The sequence below is a fragment of the Pinus tabuliformis genome, chromosome 8 (genome assembly GCF_031772625.1).
Source record: "Pinus tabuliformis cultivar Carrire ecotype Pingquan chromosome 8, CPIR1, whole genome shotgun sequence".
NCBI classification, from domain to species: domain Eukaryota; kingdom Viridiplantae; phylum Streptophyta; class Pinopsida; order Pinales; family Pinaceae; genus Pinus; species Pinus tabuliformis.
The window spans coordinates 115,313,747-115,330,082 of NC_142294.1; the positions used below are offsets into that span (position 1 = coordinate 115,313,747).

A 16,336-nucleotide genomic window follows, 5' to 3' on the forward strand; every position below is an offset into this window, starting at 1 on the left:
TTCATAATTCATTACTAATGAGTTATAATTGCCAACTTCAAACTTAAATTGTCATATATTTTAAGTATAGGGGGTTTACGCAGTGCATTATATTGTTTAAAAAAATATCATAATAAATATGAAAAAGTCAATAGTCATAAAAACTACTAGAAACTAGAAGAGACAAGTAAATATATTATCTATTTCTTATGCTTGGGCCTCTTGCCACCACGAGAAATGTCTAATTTTTTAGTCTTGTTAGAAAATCAAGATCTTTGTCATTAATATCACCCTCTAAGCATTAATATCCAGAGGTATCTTTGTCATTACCTCTGTATTTGTATAGGGATCTTTGTCATTAATATCACCCTTTAAGCATTAACATAAGATAGAAAAAGCATAGCATGTCAAGTCAAGATTTTGTTTGAGTGATGCGTACATTTTTAGGAGGGTCATGATAGAGGAGTTCGACAACCAATGTCACTAACATCAAGGTACATAGAGGGATTGGTGCTCTTGATTAAATACAAGTTCCATACCCTAATACATGACAAAATTCAATGGAAACATTGCAATCCCTCAATCCTGAAATCCTGAAAAAACTGATAAGTCTACCGGATTTTGAATGAAATCTAAAATTCTACTTTCTCCATATGAAATCCAATGAGGTCGGAACCACTCTCAAATATCCTGAGTCATTTCATGGTAATGTTGAAAATTTTAGTAAAAGGATTCTCCTTAATCTTCATTTTCATCCTTTTACTTTAAGAATTTAACATTACCATGAATCGCATATCAATACTAGGGCCATAGGCTTGATCATTAAGCTGCCCGACTCAAAACTTATTTGTTTCTTTGAAAAAAAATTGCATTTGCAACATTACTGCAAAAAAAAAAGTTGCAAAAAAGGCTAAACGCTCCTGAAAAGGCAAGGACCGCAATTTTTTTTAGGGAGAGCACTCCAGAGTCGCTCCCGCCCGAAGCACGGATTGGGAGCGGGATCGGGGGGGCGCTCCCCTGCAACACTGATCTGGATGTTATTTCATCTTGAATTCAGCAGTGCTCTCATGGTTTAGCAAGATGTAGCACTTAGCTCGGCAGAGGCTGAGTACATGGCAGCGAATCTAGCGAGTTGCGAGGTCATATGGCTTCACACGATGCCCTAGGGTTGTTTGGTCTTGAAATGGGACCTACAGTGATCCACTGCAATAATTAGAGTTGCATCAAACTTTTTGAGAATCCATTGTTTCATGGCAAGTTGAAGCATATAGAGATGGGGTACCGCTTCATCAGAGAGAGGATCCAGAGAGTTGTGAAATTGCAGTTCATTTCTACATGGCAGCAAGTAGCAGATATGATGAAGAATGTAACTAGTGTCGGTCTTCATAATTGTACTTGTTAAAAGAAACTTTATTATTAAAGAAAATGACTTATTAAAGCATGGGTTTCATGCTTGGGTCAATGTTTTATAGGTCAGCGTCTCCATTGAAGGCTTCTAGGTTTCGTCTTCAGTCAATAGAGTCATTGTCATTTTTATTATACCCTTCATGGGATTTTGTATCATGTAATAAGAATTATTTTCGATTCAAAAAGGGTATTTGTCACCTCCACACCAAGTCGGCCCTGTCACCATGAAGTCGACCTACACTAGGGTAATTCGACCCAGTAGAAAGGCTATATATAGAGAAGCAATTCGACCTATTTGAAGCAATTACTAAACAAGTTTGATCCATAAGGAAGAGAAGCAAAAAAGAAAGAAAAGTAGCTAGAGAAGGACGAAAGAAGTTGAGAAGACCTAAAACAAGTTTTTGGGCTAGTTATCTCTCACACGTCCGAAGTTTATGGGTAGATGTTGGGGTCGAAACTCTAAATCTACTGTAGGTCCCACATTCTGAAGCTGGGGGCCGAAAGTTTGTTGCTGGGGACCGAAATTCTGGATTGTAGCTGCTACTGGGAAGTTGTCACTTGGAGACTTTAATAGGGATCATCTATTGGAAGGAAGGGTTGACTTGGTGATTGGAGATCTTTGTATAGGTCTAAAGGGTCTTGGATTTCTCATCTTGATTTGAATCTACTAGTGGAAGAGTTGGACTAGGTTTCCCCCTTGAAGGGGTTTGCTGAGTGCCTACATCTTGTGTCTCTTGTTCTTGTGTTCTTCATATACATATAATTTGGTAATTGTTTGACGAAAGATAAACTAATAAAAAATTAAAAGAAGCCAACATAATTCACAAGTAATTATCAAGAAAGAGGAATCAAACCCTAATTCCTATAAGCCTTGATTTCTCAACAAGATATTCTCACCAAGCCTATAGTGAAGGGGAAATTTGTTTTCTACAGAGACAAGTTCGGGTGGTGCATAATCACTCCCTTGCTACAAGGGAGTATTGATTTTGTAGCTTCGGAAGGTCTTCTGCATAGGCTTGTGTCTTGGCATGCACGAAAGGAGTCCTTTTTAGGTGGTTGTTCAAGAGAAGCAACTCATATGGTCTTGAGATGGGGCCTATGGTGATTCAATGCAATAATCAAAGTTGCATCAAGCTTTTGGAGAATCCATTGTTTCGTGACAGGTCCAAGCATATAGAGATCAAGTACCGCTTCATCAGAGACATGGCCCAAAGAGGTGTTGTGAGATTACAATACATTTCTACATGGGAGCAAGTAGCAGATATTTTCACCAAGCCTATAGTGAAGGGGAAATTTGTTTTCTACAGAGACAAGTGGAGGGTGGTGGAGAATCTCTTCCTTGCTACGAGGGAGTGTTGATTTTGTAGCTTTGGAAGGTCTTCTACATATGCTTGTGTCTTCACATGCAAGAAAGAAGTCCTTTCTAGGTGGTTGTTCGAGAGAAACAACTAATATGGTCTCCTTCCTAAGTTTTAACTTAGGAAAAGTACATTAATTAATTATTTAATTAATGTTGACTTTGGGCTAATGTTTATCTAAGGATAAATATTAAATTATTTAAGTGACTTAGATCTAATCTCCATCGTTGATCTAAGAAGGTTGGGATTTAATCTTAGTCGTCTATCACTTTGGAGATTAGAGATTTGGCCCATGGAGAAATTATAAAGAGAACGTATGGAGAGGATGAAGAGACACATTGCTATTCTTGAGAGAGTGATTTTGTCAAGGAATGATTTTCTCAAAGAATGAGACACTCCAAAACTGAGGAGAAGGGAAAAGGATTGCAACAAGGATATTATAGGAGCAATTTTCAGGGAGGCCAAGTCTTGGAGAGAGAGGTTAAATTGCTAAAGAGGAGGGTTGAGTTTTGGAGGGCCGAAATTGCCAACGGTGATTTTCTCAAGTGCGCAAGGGTCGTACAGGTGAGAAGAGGGGCCTGAGTTGGTCAGTGAGAGAGGTTGAATTCACCAAGGCCCTTGTACCAAGTGAGAAGAGGGGCTTGAGTTGGTCAGTGAGAGAGGCTAAATTCAACAAGGCCAAAATCTTCTAGAAGGTTCGAGTTCTAGTGGATCAAATTCCTTGAGGCCGGATTTCCAAAGGGGTCGATTTGGAGGTTCTAACAGTTGTAATTTTTCTATGTAGTCTTTGTGAGTCTAGGCTCTAATTTTCCTGAGTAATATAAATTGAAGGAAGGTTGTTTTGGGCAGAATTTTCTGCTTTTGTGTGATTACAACCCTTGTGTGATTGCAAAAAGGAAGAATAGGACCATAATTGACGCAGTGAAGGCAATGATCCATGATTAGGACTTGCTTGTGTTCTTGTGGGCAAGGCTTGCAATACAATCGTTTACTTGCAGAACAAGTGTCCTCACAAGGCAATGGAGGACAATACTCCTCAGGATGCTTTTACAGGAGTGAGATCAGAGATGAGCCACCTTTGCAAGATCGGAGATGAACCACCTTCACATATTTGGTAGTCCAGTTTTTGTCCATATTCCTTCAGAGAAGATGACTAAACTAGATCCCTCTCCTAAGAGAGGGATCTTTGTGGGCTACAGTGAAGTCTCAAAGGCCTTCAGGGTCAACAATCCGGGATAGAGGAGAGTCATCACCAGACAGGATGTCAAATTTGAGGAGGGTAGGACCTCTAGGAGGTCGCATGATACTAAGCAATGGTGGTAGAGGAGTGGCAGTGAGAGGCTCCAAAGATTGAGAAGGATCCAGTAGCACTAGCAGTAGGGACACAACATTCAGTTCAAGAGGAGGAGTGAAATGTTCCTTCTAGCTCTACTAGGAGGAGGCCGAGATTGGCTGAGCAGACATTGAGAGATGTAGAGGATCATGTGGAGGCTCCTAACAAGATGTTTAGACAGAGTAGACTACTAGCTAGATTTTCCAGCTATATGGCATTGATGAGCAACATCAATGATTCTGAGCCTTCTACTTTTGAGGAGGGAATAGATCAACAAGTCTGAAGGAATGCCATGATGAGGAGTATGGTTCCACCATGAGGAATAACGTGTGGAACATAGTGCCAAGGCAGAAGGGAAAGTCTATGGTCACTTCTCGATGGATCAATAAAATTAAGCAAGCAGCAAATGGCAGTGTAAAGAAGTACAAGGTGAGGTTGGTGGCAAGAGGGTTCTCCCAAAAGGAGGGAGTGGACTACGAGGAGACCTTTGCACCTGTCACCAAATATGCATCTATCAGGGTGGTCATATCTATTGCCTTGGAGATGGAGTGGAGGATACACCAAATGGATGTGAAGACTGGCTTCCTCAATGTGGTGATTGAGGAGGTGTATTTTGAGCATCCCCAGGGATCTGAGGTGCATGGGAGGCGTTCTGCTCTATGCATATTGAAGAAGGCCCTTTACAGGTTGAAGCAGGATTTACACACACGGTACTCCAAGATCAATGGGTACCTTCTTGGTTAATGCTCCACCAAGAGTGATTCAAAGTCCTACTTGTACTATGTACTTGTTGAGGACGAGGCATTTATGTTGGTGTTGTATGTGGAAGATCTATTCTTGATAGGATCGAAGAGGCTCATTGGGATATGCAAGGAGGACCTCACTTCTAAGTTTGAAATAAAATACATCACGCTTATGCACTACTCTCTGGGATTGGAGGTGTGGCAGCAGCCAGGAGAGATCTTCCTTGGGCAGGGCAAGTTTGTAGTTGAGATCCTAAGGAGATTCAATAGGAGGATTGCAAACCCATGTCTCCACCGATGATCACCAACTTGAGAAACATCGATGCTTCTGAGAGTTAGGTGGTGGATCCCACTCTGTACAAGCAGCTTATTGGGTCCTTGATGTATGTGGTCAACACTAGGCAGGATATTTCCTTCGCAGTGAACACACTCAGCCAGTTTACGATGAAGCCAAGGCAAGTTCATTGGGTGGCAGGGAAGCATGTGTTGAGGTACCGTCATGGTACTGTAGACATTGGACTGAGGTATGTCAGAGTTCATTGAGAACAGCTGCAGGGGTACAATGATTCTTATAGGGCAGGGAGTACAGTGGATAGGAAATTCACTTTTGGATATTGTTTCAGCTTGGGGTCAGCGATGATCTTGTTGTTCAACAAGAAGCAGCACTCAGTGGCACTTCGCTCAGCATAGGTGGAGTACATGGCAGCAAGTCTAGCGGGTTGTGAGGCCAACTGGCTTCACGAGATGCTCAAAGGTTTATTTGATCTTGAGATGGGACCGATTGTGATACCCACAAGGGAGCAGGTTGGAGATATTCTTACCAAGCCTCTAGAGACAGGAGAGTTCGTGTTTTACAGAGAAAAGTTGCGCATGGTAGAGAATCCCTTCCTGGCTAGGAAGAAGTCTATAGTTGCAAAAGGTTTTCTAACTTGGTGTCTTGGATGGAAAGATCTTGGTTTGCCTCTTTGGGAGTTTGTATGCGACATGCAAGGTATGCATGACAGTTACATGTGACATGCAAGGTATGCATGAAGGTTGCATGAGGCATGAGACACGAATAAAGGTTGCATGAGTCATGCATGACATGCAAGCTATTTATAACTTCTTATGTTTAGGAAAAGAAGGCCCATGAAAAATAAGTTGTTTAATTTAAGTGAATTGTCTTTTGTAACACGATGATTTAAACTCAAACATCGATTTAGGCCTTAATGAATTTATATATTGAGCCCAAGGAAAGATGCTAAGACACACAATCACTGTTCAGTGCTTGAACAAGTGATTTGCCGAGATGGCTCGATTTGACCAAGGAGAAACAGCAGGATGCTGAAAAGATTTCAGGAGGAAATCTAGAGGACGAATTGGAGGAAGTAGGAGGCCAAGTTACAGCCCTTCTTATCAGCTATAATTTCCGGTGTATTTCTCTGTGGGTCTAACCCATATTTTCTGAGTAAACAAAATTTTCAAAAGGGTTTTGTGTGTGAATTATTTGTTGCACCTGTCATTGATTTCTCACTTATTTCCACTGCAAATTTACCTGTTAATTATCAGCATATTTAGTTTTCAGCAGTTCTGAAATTTATTTGGTAAAATATTTTTCTGAGTATTGTTAAATCGCTGAGTGAAATTAAATCAGGGCTGATAAGAGTTTAAATTAACATTACATATATCCTAAGGAAAAGTATTCAAAAATTTCATTGTAAGTGGGAAAACTAATAGCTATTCATAAAAGTGAGTTGAATATTTGGATTGACAAGTTTGATGATGAAAGTGAGGCTTACAAAGTTTTGAGGACAGGCAGTGATTTATTAGAGGACCAGGGGCGACATTATGTGAAAAGACAGGAACTGGAGCTGAGTCCAAAGGTTGAGGATGGAAGCTCAAATGAAGATTCGGAGTGATCATCCCTGCTGATTGCATCTTGCAGATAGCTGATCCTAAGTAAAACAGGGCATTTTTTAATACTTATGCAGTGTAGTCCTGGAAGGAAGATTCTCCAAATGCCTGCCAGTTTTATACATGTACTGGTATTACCTTTTTCCTGTATATGGCAATATACCTTCATTTTTTAACAAACAAACAAAAATCAAAGAGAAGAATCCATTCATAGTACCCAAGAAAGCTCTATTTTTCTTTTTTCTTGAAATCTGAGAAGGATGTTTTAGGAGGATATGCTGCACCTGAAAAATAGCAAAAGCTATCCACAGACTTTCATCATGTGGTCTGTCCCTCGTCATTTTATTGAATTCCCTTGTTCTGCGCATGAAAAATTCATCCCAAGTTTCTCCACATTCCATGTTTGATGCTGATTCCAGCTCACTCCGCTGATCTTTGACAGGTTCCTGCTCCAAAGGAATAAAATCTTCTGAAGGAAAGTACATGGGCTTTCCACTAGAAATAGCATGTATACGTTTCAGGTCCTTGCGCCGTTCAATAGATACAAATCTGGCAGACCAATAACGTCCTTCTTCTCTTGCTTTATCATCTAAAGAGATGCTATCCCCTTCTGGATCCAAAATTGTTATAACTTTCTCACCCTTGTAGGAAGAAACATAATCAGGCAGATGTAACTCCTCCATTAGTCGGTGTGGCCTATAGCGAGCAACATCCAATCTGCATATATTCCAGACAAGACGATCAGGATCTAACACCAAATGCCTTTGAAGCTAACTTGATAAGCATAAACAAAAAAAGGTCTGTGGAAAATAAACTGATGTCAGAAGATCGTAACATTATAAGAAAGGTCAAAAGGATACAAAAATAAGGGAGGCAGACAATTTCTGGATTAAAGAATAAAAGCTCGAGATAATGCCAATCTTGTGAAGAAACAGTTTTTATTTCTATTGGCAATTAAACAATCTATATAACCAAAGAACAAGTGTACCCTAGTTCTATGTCTGTTTTATTATGTAGAGAACTGAAAGGAGCTAGAAAGAAAACCTAGAAACTATACTAAATATAAGCCTTGGAATTGCAAGTCCAGATGAACTGGGACTTAATAGTTATGCATGGGAAAAGATAATACGAATTAAATGAATGGACCATCCACTGTTGTATATGGTGTTGTCACTTGAGATGTTCCTGGCTGTAAAAGGAACATGCCAAGCACATCTTGAACCAAGCTTTAGATTGCAAACTTGCCCTTCCAGTCAGAGGGGTTTCCTTCAGATATTACAATGAAACTTGCTGCTCTCTGTTACTGAACAGCAGTTAAACTATTAAGCACAAAGGCCAGGCTTAGATGATAAAGGATAAGTTGGACAGGGCTGAGAGCAATGATGGTAGAAGACTGGAATATAAAATAGACTGTAAATCTCAAAGCGGAAGACTTAGTCCAATGGGCATGGAGTCATGAAGAACCAAGCACAGATAGCTGAGAAGCTAAGTCACCTGACACGAGGACACACGACAGGTAGGACACAAAAATACGAGTATCCGACAGGTGACATGACGACCCCCCAAAACAGGACATGGAAGACACGTTATCTATTATATATTAAAAAATATAATATATATTAAAAAGTATAAAAAATTAGAGAATTTCACATAAAATATGAAATATATAAAACATGTAGATGATGATGATACAAATTCAATATACAACTAATGCATATAACCAAAATAGCATTGAGTGCAAATGCAATCCATCTTTGAACCAAGAATATATCAACAAAGAGGATCTAAACGGCCTTTATAGTCCAAAAAAATCATGCTAAAACAAATAACTAGTACTATGTATCATCAAAATCATTGCCTATATTGGGGATCCTCGTCATCAACATCACCCTCTTAGCATTAAAATAAGATAGAAAAAGCTTAACTTGTCAAATCGAGATTCTATTTGAGTGATGGGTGCATTTTTACTATGGTCGTGATAGAGGAGTTCAACAATCAATGCCACCAACATCAAGGTACATACAGGGCTTGGTCCTCTTAATTAAATGCTAGTTCCATAACCTCATACATGAAAACTGTAATGGAAACGTTATAATCCCCCCAATCCTAAAATCCTGAAAACTGTTAAGTTTGCTGGATTTTCAGTGGATTCTAAAATTCTATTTTCTCCATATGAAATCCAATGAGGTTGAAACCACTCTCAAACATCTTGAGTCATTTCATGATAATGTTAAAAATTTAAGTAAAAGTGACAATGAATGTCACTTTTACTTTAAGAATTTAATATTACCATTAATAGCATTAGTAGGCCCTGGACAAATCCACTTCCCAACACTTGGAATCCCTTCTAATATTGCTTAATCGCCTTTAGCTGCACTTCAAAACCTTCGAGAGCTCGAAAAATTTGACTGAATTGCGTGAGAATGAGGCAATAAATCGATTTTATGATGTTTTTTTCACATGACACGTGTCCAAATTTCGGGACACCAGTAGGGCTCGTGTCTGACATGGGTCCAACACGTGTCAAACTCGAATCGTGTTGGACACACAGGATTCGTGACACGTGAGGGGCATGGACGTGTCTGTTGACTTAGCTGAGAAGTGATAGGTAGAGGAATCAAAGAAACAAATAAATCAAACAAGGTATTCAAGTTGAATAAATCTCACTCAATTAGAAAGGAATCCATACCGCAGGAATCATATTCATAACAACGGAAACAAACATGTGAATAGATAATGAAATTAGTAGGTCAAAATAATATAACCTATATTATTTTGAAATCTGAAACTTCAGATAAATTCTATAGACATCACAATATCCAAGTTTCTTCTACTCATACATGGAAGAATAAAGGTATGAAATATAAGAAATATACATAAGACTAGAGAAAACAGGGTTTTGTTTTATTCAAGCCATGAGTCCAACTATATGTTTGTTGACTCATAAAATTTACGGACAAAAATGGCCCCTTGGGCTTAAAGAACACAGTCTCCTTTTGCCAAAATTCTAACTCTCTAAACCCCTCCCCCCTACCTTTCGAACTTGAGCTGCCTTATATAGTTTTTCAACGTTGAACTGGTTGCCTTGAAGTCTGGGAGGTATGGTCAAATTCTACCCGGAAATGTGGATCTGTTGCCTGAAAAATGCCTTCAATTCTGAGATTGATCTGATATTTTGAACAAAAGCCCTCTATACTGGATGACCTGACACTTTTCAGTGCCTTCCCTCACTCGAGATGAGACTAGAATGTAGATCTAGAATCAATATTCATTGCTTGATGATGACATTCAAGATCTCAGAGAAGACTAAATTTCATCCCACAGATTTATCCTTTTACTTTCAATCTCAATAGAGATCACAGGTAAGTGAAACCATTTCCCTCTTAAAGCCAAATTTCATTAATTTAATTTTTATTTTCGTTAATTGATTAAACAAAAATTCAATTAATATTACACGTTTACAAATTAATTTAAATCGTAATTAATTTTGACCTTTAATCACAAAAATATTAATTTAATCCTAGGATTTTTTTCATAGGACATGTTTTCAGGACACCAGTAGGGCTCATGTCTGGCACGAGTCAAACTCATGTCGAACATGTGTCAGGCTTGATTTGTGTTCAACATGCAGGATTTGCAACACGTGGGGGGGAGGGACGTGTCCAGTGACTTAGCTGAGAAGTGATAGGTAGAGGAATCAAAGAAACAAATAAATCAAACAAGGTATTCATGCTGAATAAATCTCACTCAATTAGAAAGGAATTCGTACCGCAGGAATCATATTCATAACAGCGGAAACCAACATGTGAATAGATAATGAAATTAGCAGGTCAAAATAATATAACCTATATTATTTTGAAATCTGAAACATCAAATAAATACTATAGACACCACAATATCCAAGTTTCTTCTACTCATACAGGAAAAATATGTTGAAATATGTAACTAGGTTCAGTCATTTTATGTATTTAATGTAATGAGAAAAATAAATTTGTTATTGTTTTCCTGAGGCATGGGTTTCACGCTCAAGAGGAATTTAGGTCAAGCTCCCACTGAGAGGTTCTAGGGCTTATGAGTCATTGTCATGTATGAAAGACCCATTTGGGCATGTTACATATTGTAAAAACAATTTATTTGAGTCAAGGGCAAGTCAAAGAACCCTCCAATATTCAAGTCTACCTACTCTCATGATCAAGTCGGCCTTAAAGGAGCAATTCGACCCAATGAAAAGCCTATATAAAGGAGACATCGACTTCACTTAGAACACACATCAATCACACTCAAGTTCGATCACAAGAAAGAAAAGGAGTGCAAAGAAGAAGAGGACGAAAGGAGGAAGATAAAATCGAGTTTTGGATTGTTTCTGGGCTAATTCTCTCCACACGTATGAAGGAATTGGGGATCAAGCTGCTGCAGAAAATTCGAGTTATAGAAGTGAGGTCAGGGATTCAAGAAGCACCATTTTGGAAGTCGAATTCTCTAGGAGAGAGAATCTACTCAAGCAAAGAAGAAAGGAGCAGGAATACCGACTCCCTACTCCAGCCCCCGCGTCCCGACTCCTGACACCGCCAAACCCCGCCCGCGTCCCACCTCCTGCTTCGACTCCCTGCTCCGACACCGCCAAACCCCGTTGCCGCTCCAGCCCCACGTCCCTACCATTTCCGCCAACCCTGTTAACTGTCGTTGTCCCTGCCCCCCTGACTCTATCTGATCGAACCCTGTCCGCATAACAAAACCACGAATCCTGTCCACTTTGGCCCCACGACATCCTTCTCAGATAGAATTGCAGCATCACAAAACTCAGATTAGTTGCAAGGTTCGGAGATCACAGTGAAGTTAAGGGCTCAGCGCTTTTACAGAGTTAAGGGTTCGGTCTTGCCACAGTGATAAAGGCTCGAAGCAGCCACAGAATCTAGTGTTGTCACAATCTTAACTGCTCAAATAACAATCACAGTGAGATCACTGTTTGGGTTCATGTTTCCACGATCATAGTGCTATCACAAAGGTGAAGTCTCGGCAATCGAGGCAATCTTTCACTATGGGTGCTGGAAATATTGTTTTTGATGATGAAGAGCAGCAACACAACAAGGACCCCAGGGAGGCCGAAACGCCACTGTCCAAAGATTTCAACAACAGAGGTCCACTAAAGTACTTACAACAGTGCCAAAATAAAGGTGATAATGTATATAGCCCCACCGATATTGCATTAGAAACAGATTTTGCTTTCTGGACATCCCAAATTAGACAAATTATGAGGAAAATGGAACACCTAGAGGCGGAAAATCATGGGCTGCGAGACGACATCGGCACTTTGTCAAACATAGTTCTATCGGTAGAGGGAGACAACGCATCTCTCAGAAAAACACTGCAGGAATACTGAGAACAAAGTGCGAGGCAGAATCCAGACGAGATTTTATAGGCAGAGATCAGAGATCTTAAAAGCAAACAGGAGGAAATTAGATCCCAACAAATATCCTTTAAACAGGAAACGAAGTCGCATATCAGCACATGGGCACAGGTGGTCAGAGGAAAGAACAAGGCCCCTCCGCTCATAGCAGTGGAGGAAGTAGTGCAGGCAAAGCTCGTGGAGGAAAAAACCTGACGAGCAAGAGAATTAAATCTTAAGGTAAGAGGACTCCCTACACCTCCCCCCTCAGCGGACCCAATGGAACTGGGGAACAGGTCTCTATGCGACACTCTCAACATACCAGACGTAACCTTGGACAAAGCCTGGATAGGGCAGGACTCTACCCTCTTCCTCAGGTTCCGTGACTCCTCGGATGGACTTCAGGCACTCCGAGCCGAGCCAAGCGGAAGCTATTCTCTCTTCCGAATAAAGTGTTTTTGGATGAAGACCTCACAAGAGCTCAAGTAGTTGTATTGTAACAGGCCAGGGAACAGGTTGCAGCAGCGACAAACAGGGAAATGGGCAGTGATTAGAAACCTTCGGGCAGTTATTCGGGACACCTTCCCCCCAAGATGGGCATCCCGTTCAGGTAGCTCCAAATGACGAGCCCGAGCGGAGAGGAGGCGGGGCACGAGTCTCTCAGTTCACTGCTGGAATGGCAATGGCTCCTTCTGGTCTTCACCAGGCCTACTATATGAATCCCTAAGCTCAGCAGACATCCCCCTGGTTACCGAGACTCATGCGAGCCCAGTCCGACCTCTCCCCGACATTACAGGATACCAGTGGACCGCAGTTTGCAGACAGGAGACACGAAGTTCAGGAGGTGTTAGGGCATCAGGGGGTTTTGCTTGCCTCGTCCGTGATAGCCACAGGAGCAGAGTATCGGTGGTCGCAACCGATGAGTATGCCAGATTCATGTGGATTCAAATCAGAGCCAGAACATCACCTCCGAGAGACATTTATGTTGCAGTCTGTTACTTCCCACCTATCTCGTCTTCCTACGCAATTCACAATAGCTCAAACAGAGACCCTTTTACAGACTTGTACTCTGACATCACCAAGTTTTCGGCAGTAGGGGACGTCATTCTCACGGGGGACTTCAATGCCCGGACCAAAGACCTCCAGGCTTCTATGCACGACCGGAGAGAGGATATATTTTGCACTTGGGGGATTGACCCGACCACAATCGGCATGCACTGGACCTCCGAGGATCACTTGGGACCCACCACAGCCTATGGGAGATATCTGCTACAGTTGGGAGAATCTCATGAGCTAGTAATTCTGAATGGCCTATCATGTTTCCCAGCCTCGCACTTCTTTACTTGTAGACCATTTGGAGGCAGAGCAAGTGTGGTTGACTACGCTATTGCAAACCCAGATCTCCTCCCTTACATCAAAAATTTCTCGATCACCCCCATCCCTCTCGCAGATCATGCACTTCTCTCACTCTCTCTGCAGTTTAACCTCCCGGATCCATCTCCTACTCTTCCTCGCAGCCCTCCCAGAACCACCTTTCGATTTGAGGAGGGTGACCCTTATCTCTTCTCCTCTATCCTCAGACAGACACTTCCATCAAAGTCCCAATTCGCCTCTCTCAACTCCGCCAAGGACAAATACCAGTGCCTCTCATATGCAATCTAGGAAGCTGTGCTCCAATCCTTCCCCCATTCTACCCGTACCACCACCACCTCCGGCAAACCGGGAAATTGCCCTATGAATAAATGGTATGACCAAGAATGCAAGTCTATGCATCAGGACCTCCGACACGCATTCCGGAACTCCTTACCAACATACCCAAACCTCTGTTCAGCCTACTGTCGCCTCCTTCGCCTCAAGAAGCGCCTTTTCATTGCCCATAGGAGACAGGTTCTTTCTACTCTCCTCCTTTGCTCCCCTAAAGATTTATGGGGGACCATCCTTTCCCGGCACTCGACTACCCTAGTCGACCTTGATCCTGCCTCAATGTTCTCTCACACCTCCCAGTTGTATGACATTCCTGGGCAACCTCTAATTCAGGTCACTTCCCCCCCACCTCCTGCCACCTTTTCTCCGACAAAGATATCAATGAGGCAATATGGACAATGAATAGCAGCAGGGCAGCAGATGAAGAAGGCTTTCAGGCAGAATTCTTCAAGCATGGACTTCGCCCCCTAGTAGAATATCTGGTGGACCTTTTCAACCAGGTGGTTCGGGATGGATTTCCGGATGGTTGGTCACACCACATTATCTACCTGACCCACAAGTCAGGGCCTACTTCTGACCCCAACAACTACAGGACAATCATGGTTGGGCACAGTTTCTCCAAGCTATATGCTACAGCACTCCACAGGGCACTCTCCCATTTCCTTGAGCAGAGATAACTTGGGGCCAAGGGCCAAGCAGGATTCCGCCCAGACCACCAGACGATCGACCACATCCTTACTCTTTGTGCGGTGATCGAGGAGGCTAGGCATCGATCCTCTAAAGTGTATTGCTACTTTGTAGACTTCCGGAAGGCCTTTGACTCAGTCCCAAGGGAAGATCTTTTCCAGAGGCTAAGAGAGATTAGCATTTCCTCGACTCTCCTGACAGCTATCATGCGCCTCTATGAGGTCGTCCTTGGCCATCTCTGCACAGTCGGAGGAATGTCGGATTTCATCCGAAGCACCATTGGAGTCAAGCAAGGATGCCCCCTTTCTCCTACTTTATTCGGGATCTATATCGATGAGCTTGAGTCCTTCCTCCGGGAGCATATCCAGGATACAGATGGGTGTCTTCTTCACCAGGTCCTGATTTCCATCCTCCTCTTTGCAGACAATATTGCCCTTATTGCCTCCTCCCAAGAAGGCCTTCAGAGACAGCTGGATGCTCTCGCAGCTTTTTGTGACCGGAGGCATCTAACTGTGAACTTAGGTAAAACCAAAGTGATTATCTTCAATGGAGTCAAGAAAACCTCGGACTTCCACTTCCTATTTAAAGGAGAAGAGATCGAGATTGTCAGCACCTATACATATTTGGGAGTTCGGTTTTCAGGGCCTCACTTCAGCTTGCGCCCAGCCCTTCTGGCGAGGCAGTGTTTCCGGCACCATTTCCAGGACATCTCGTCCAAAATGAGCATCATGGACACTTTGATTCGCCCCACAGTACTTTACGGCTAAGAGATTTGGGGTCCTTCTCTCCCAGAGTCAGATTCGGCTTCAGCAGAGCGGGTCCAAACCCTCCTTTTGCGTCGTTTCATTAGGTGCAAGCAGACAGTTCCTCGGCACATCATTCTAGCAGAGTTCGGGGCTCAACCTTTCCACCTAGAGGTGAAATTCAGGTTAGTGTCACTCCTGCACAGGCTCTGAGGCCTGGCAGACGCGAGGAAGGGTAGTGACAGATACCCATATTTAGTATATTGCTCCTCGGAGAACATCGCCCGTATGCAAACAGGCCGATCCATATGTTGGTACACCGGTGTGACAGAGCTTCTGGAGGCTTCAGGAATCCAGATTGACCATCTCCCTCCTTTTCGGTACTCTTTGAATGCTCCAAGCCACCTCCTTCCCAATCAGCAAGAGCTGAATAAAATCATTAAGGAGGATATTTACAGACGATACATTCAGATTACATGGACCAATCCTCCCAATGGGTTGGGTCCAAAAATGGCCTTCTACACGGAGCATTGCCTAGAGATCAGGGATGGGCTCATCATCAGACCCCAGTACACATTCCAGCATTGGATGCATGCCCTTAGAATCCCCCTCGGGCAGCTCAGAGTTGGGTCTCACAGACTCCGGGCGGAGACAGATCACCACATCGATAGGGCAGATAGGATTTGCCAGCTCTGTCACTTACAGGAGATAGAGACAAAGACACACTTCATCTTCGAATGCCCTGCTTACAACGAGATTCGAGGTCGTTTCCATTGTCTCTTCAAGTCTTCTCAAACTTTGACCAACTTCCTCAGATATGTTGATCTGAGATGCCTTGCACTTTATCTCCAGGAGGCCTTCAGATTTCGGGCCCGCTTTCTTCAGCCCCCCACCAAATCGAACACCACGCAGAAGATCACGAACTTCTTTAGGGCGCTACCATCAGCGCAGGGCACCAAAAGAACCATTGACCGACCCACAAACACTGAGACCAGATCAGTGCGGTCCCGAGGGGGCTGACCCACCAGACTGCACCAGCGCTCCAGGATTGGATCCACCCCTGGGAGGCACCCTAGAACCTCCAAGCGACAGCAGCGACAGCC

At 42.5% G+C, this 16,336-nt stretch overlaps 1 protein-coding gene across 2 annotated transcripts in view; it reads right to left on the reverse strand.

Moving 5' to 3' along the window:
• LOC149234392 (uncharacterized) overlaps positions 1 to 16,336 on the reverse strand; it is a 404,784-nt gene that overhangs the window by 321,546 nt on the left and 66,902 nt on the right. For both annotated transcript variants that reach the window (XM_089371822.1, XM_089371823.1), the window contains exon 2: positions 6,998 to 7,430. In XM_089371822.1, the coding sequence (XP_089227948.1) occupies positions 6,998 to 7,430 (433 nt within the window). The remainder of the gene's footprint in view (positions 1 to 6,997; positions 7,431 to 16,336) is intronic.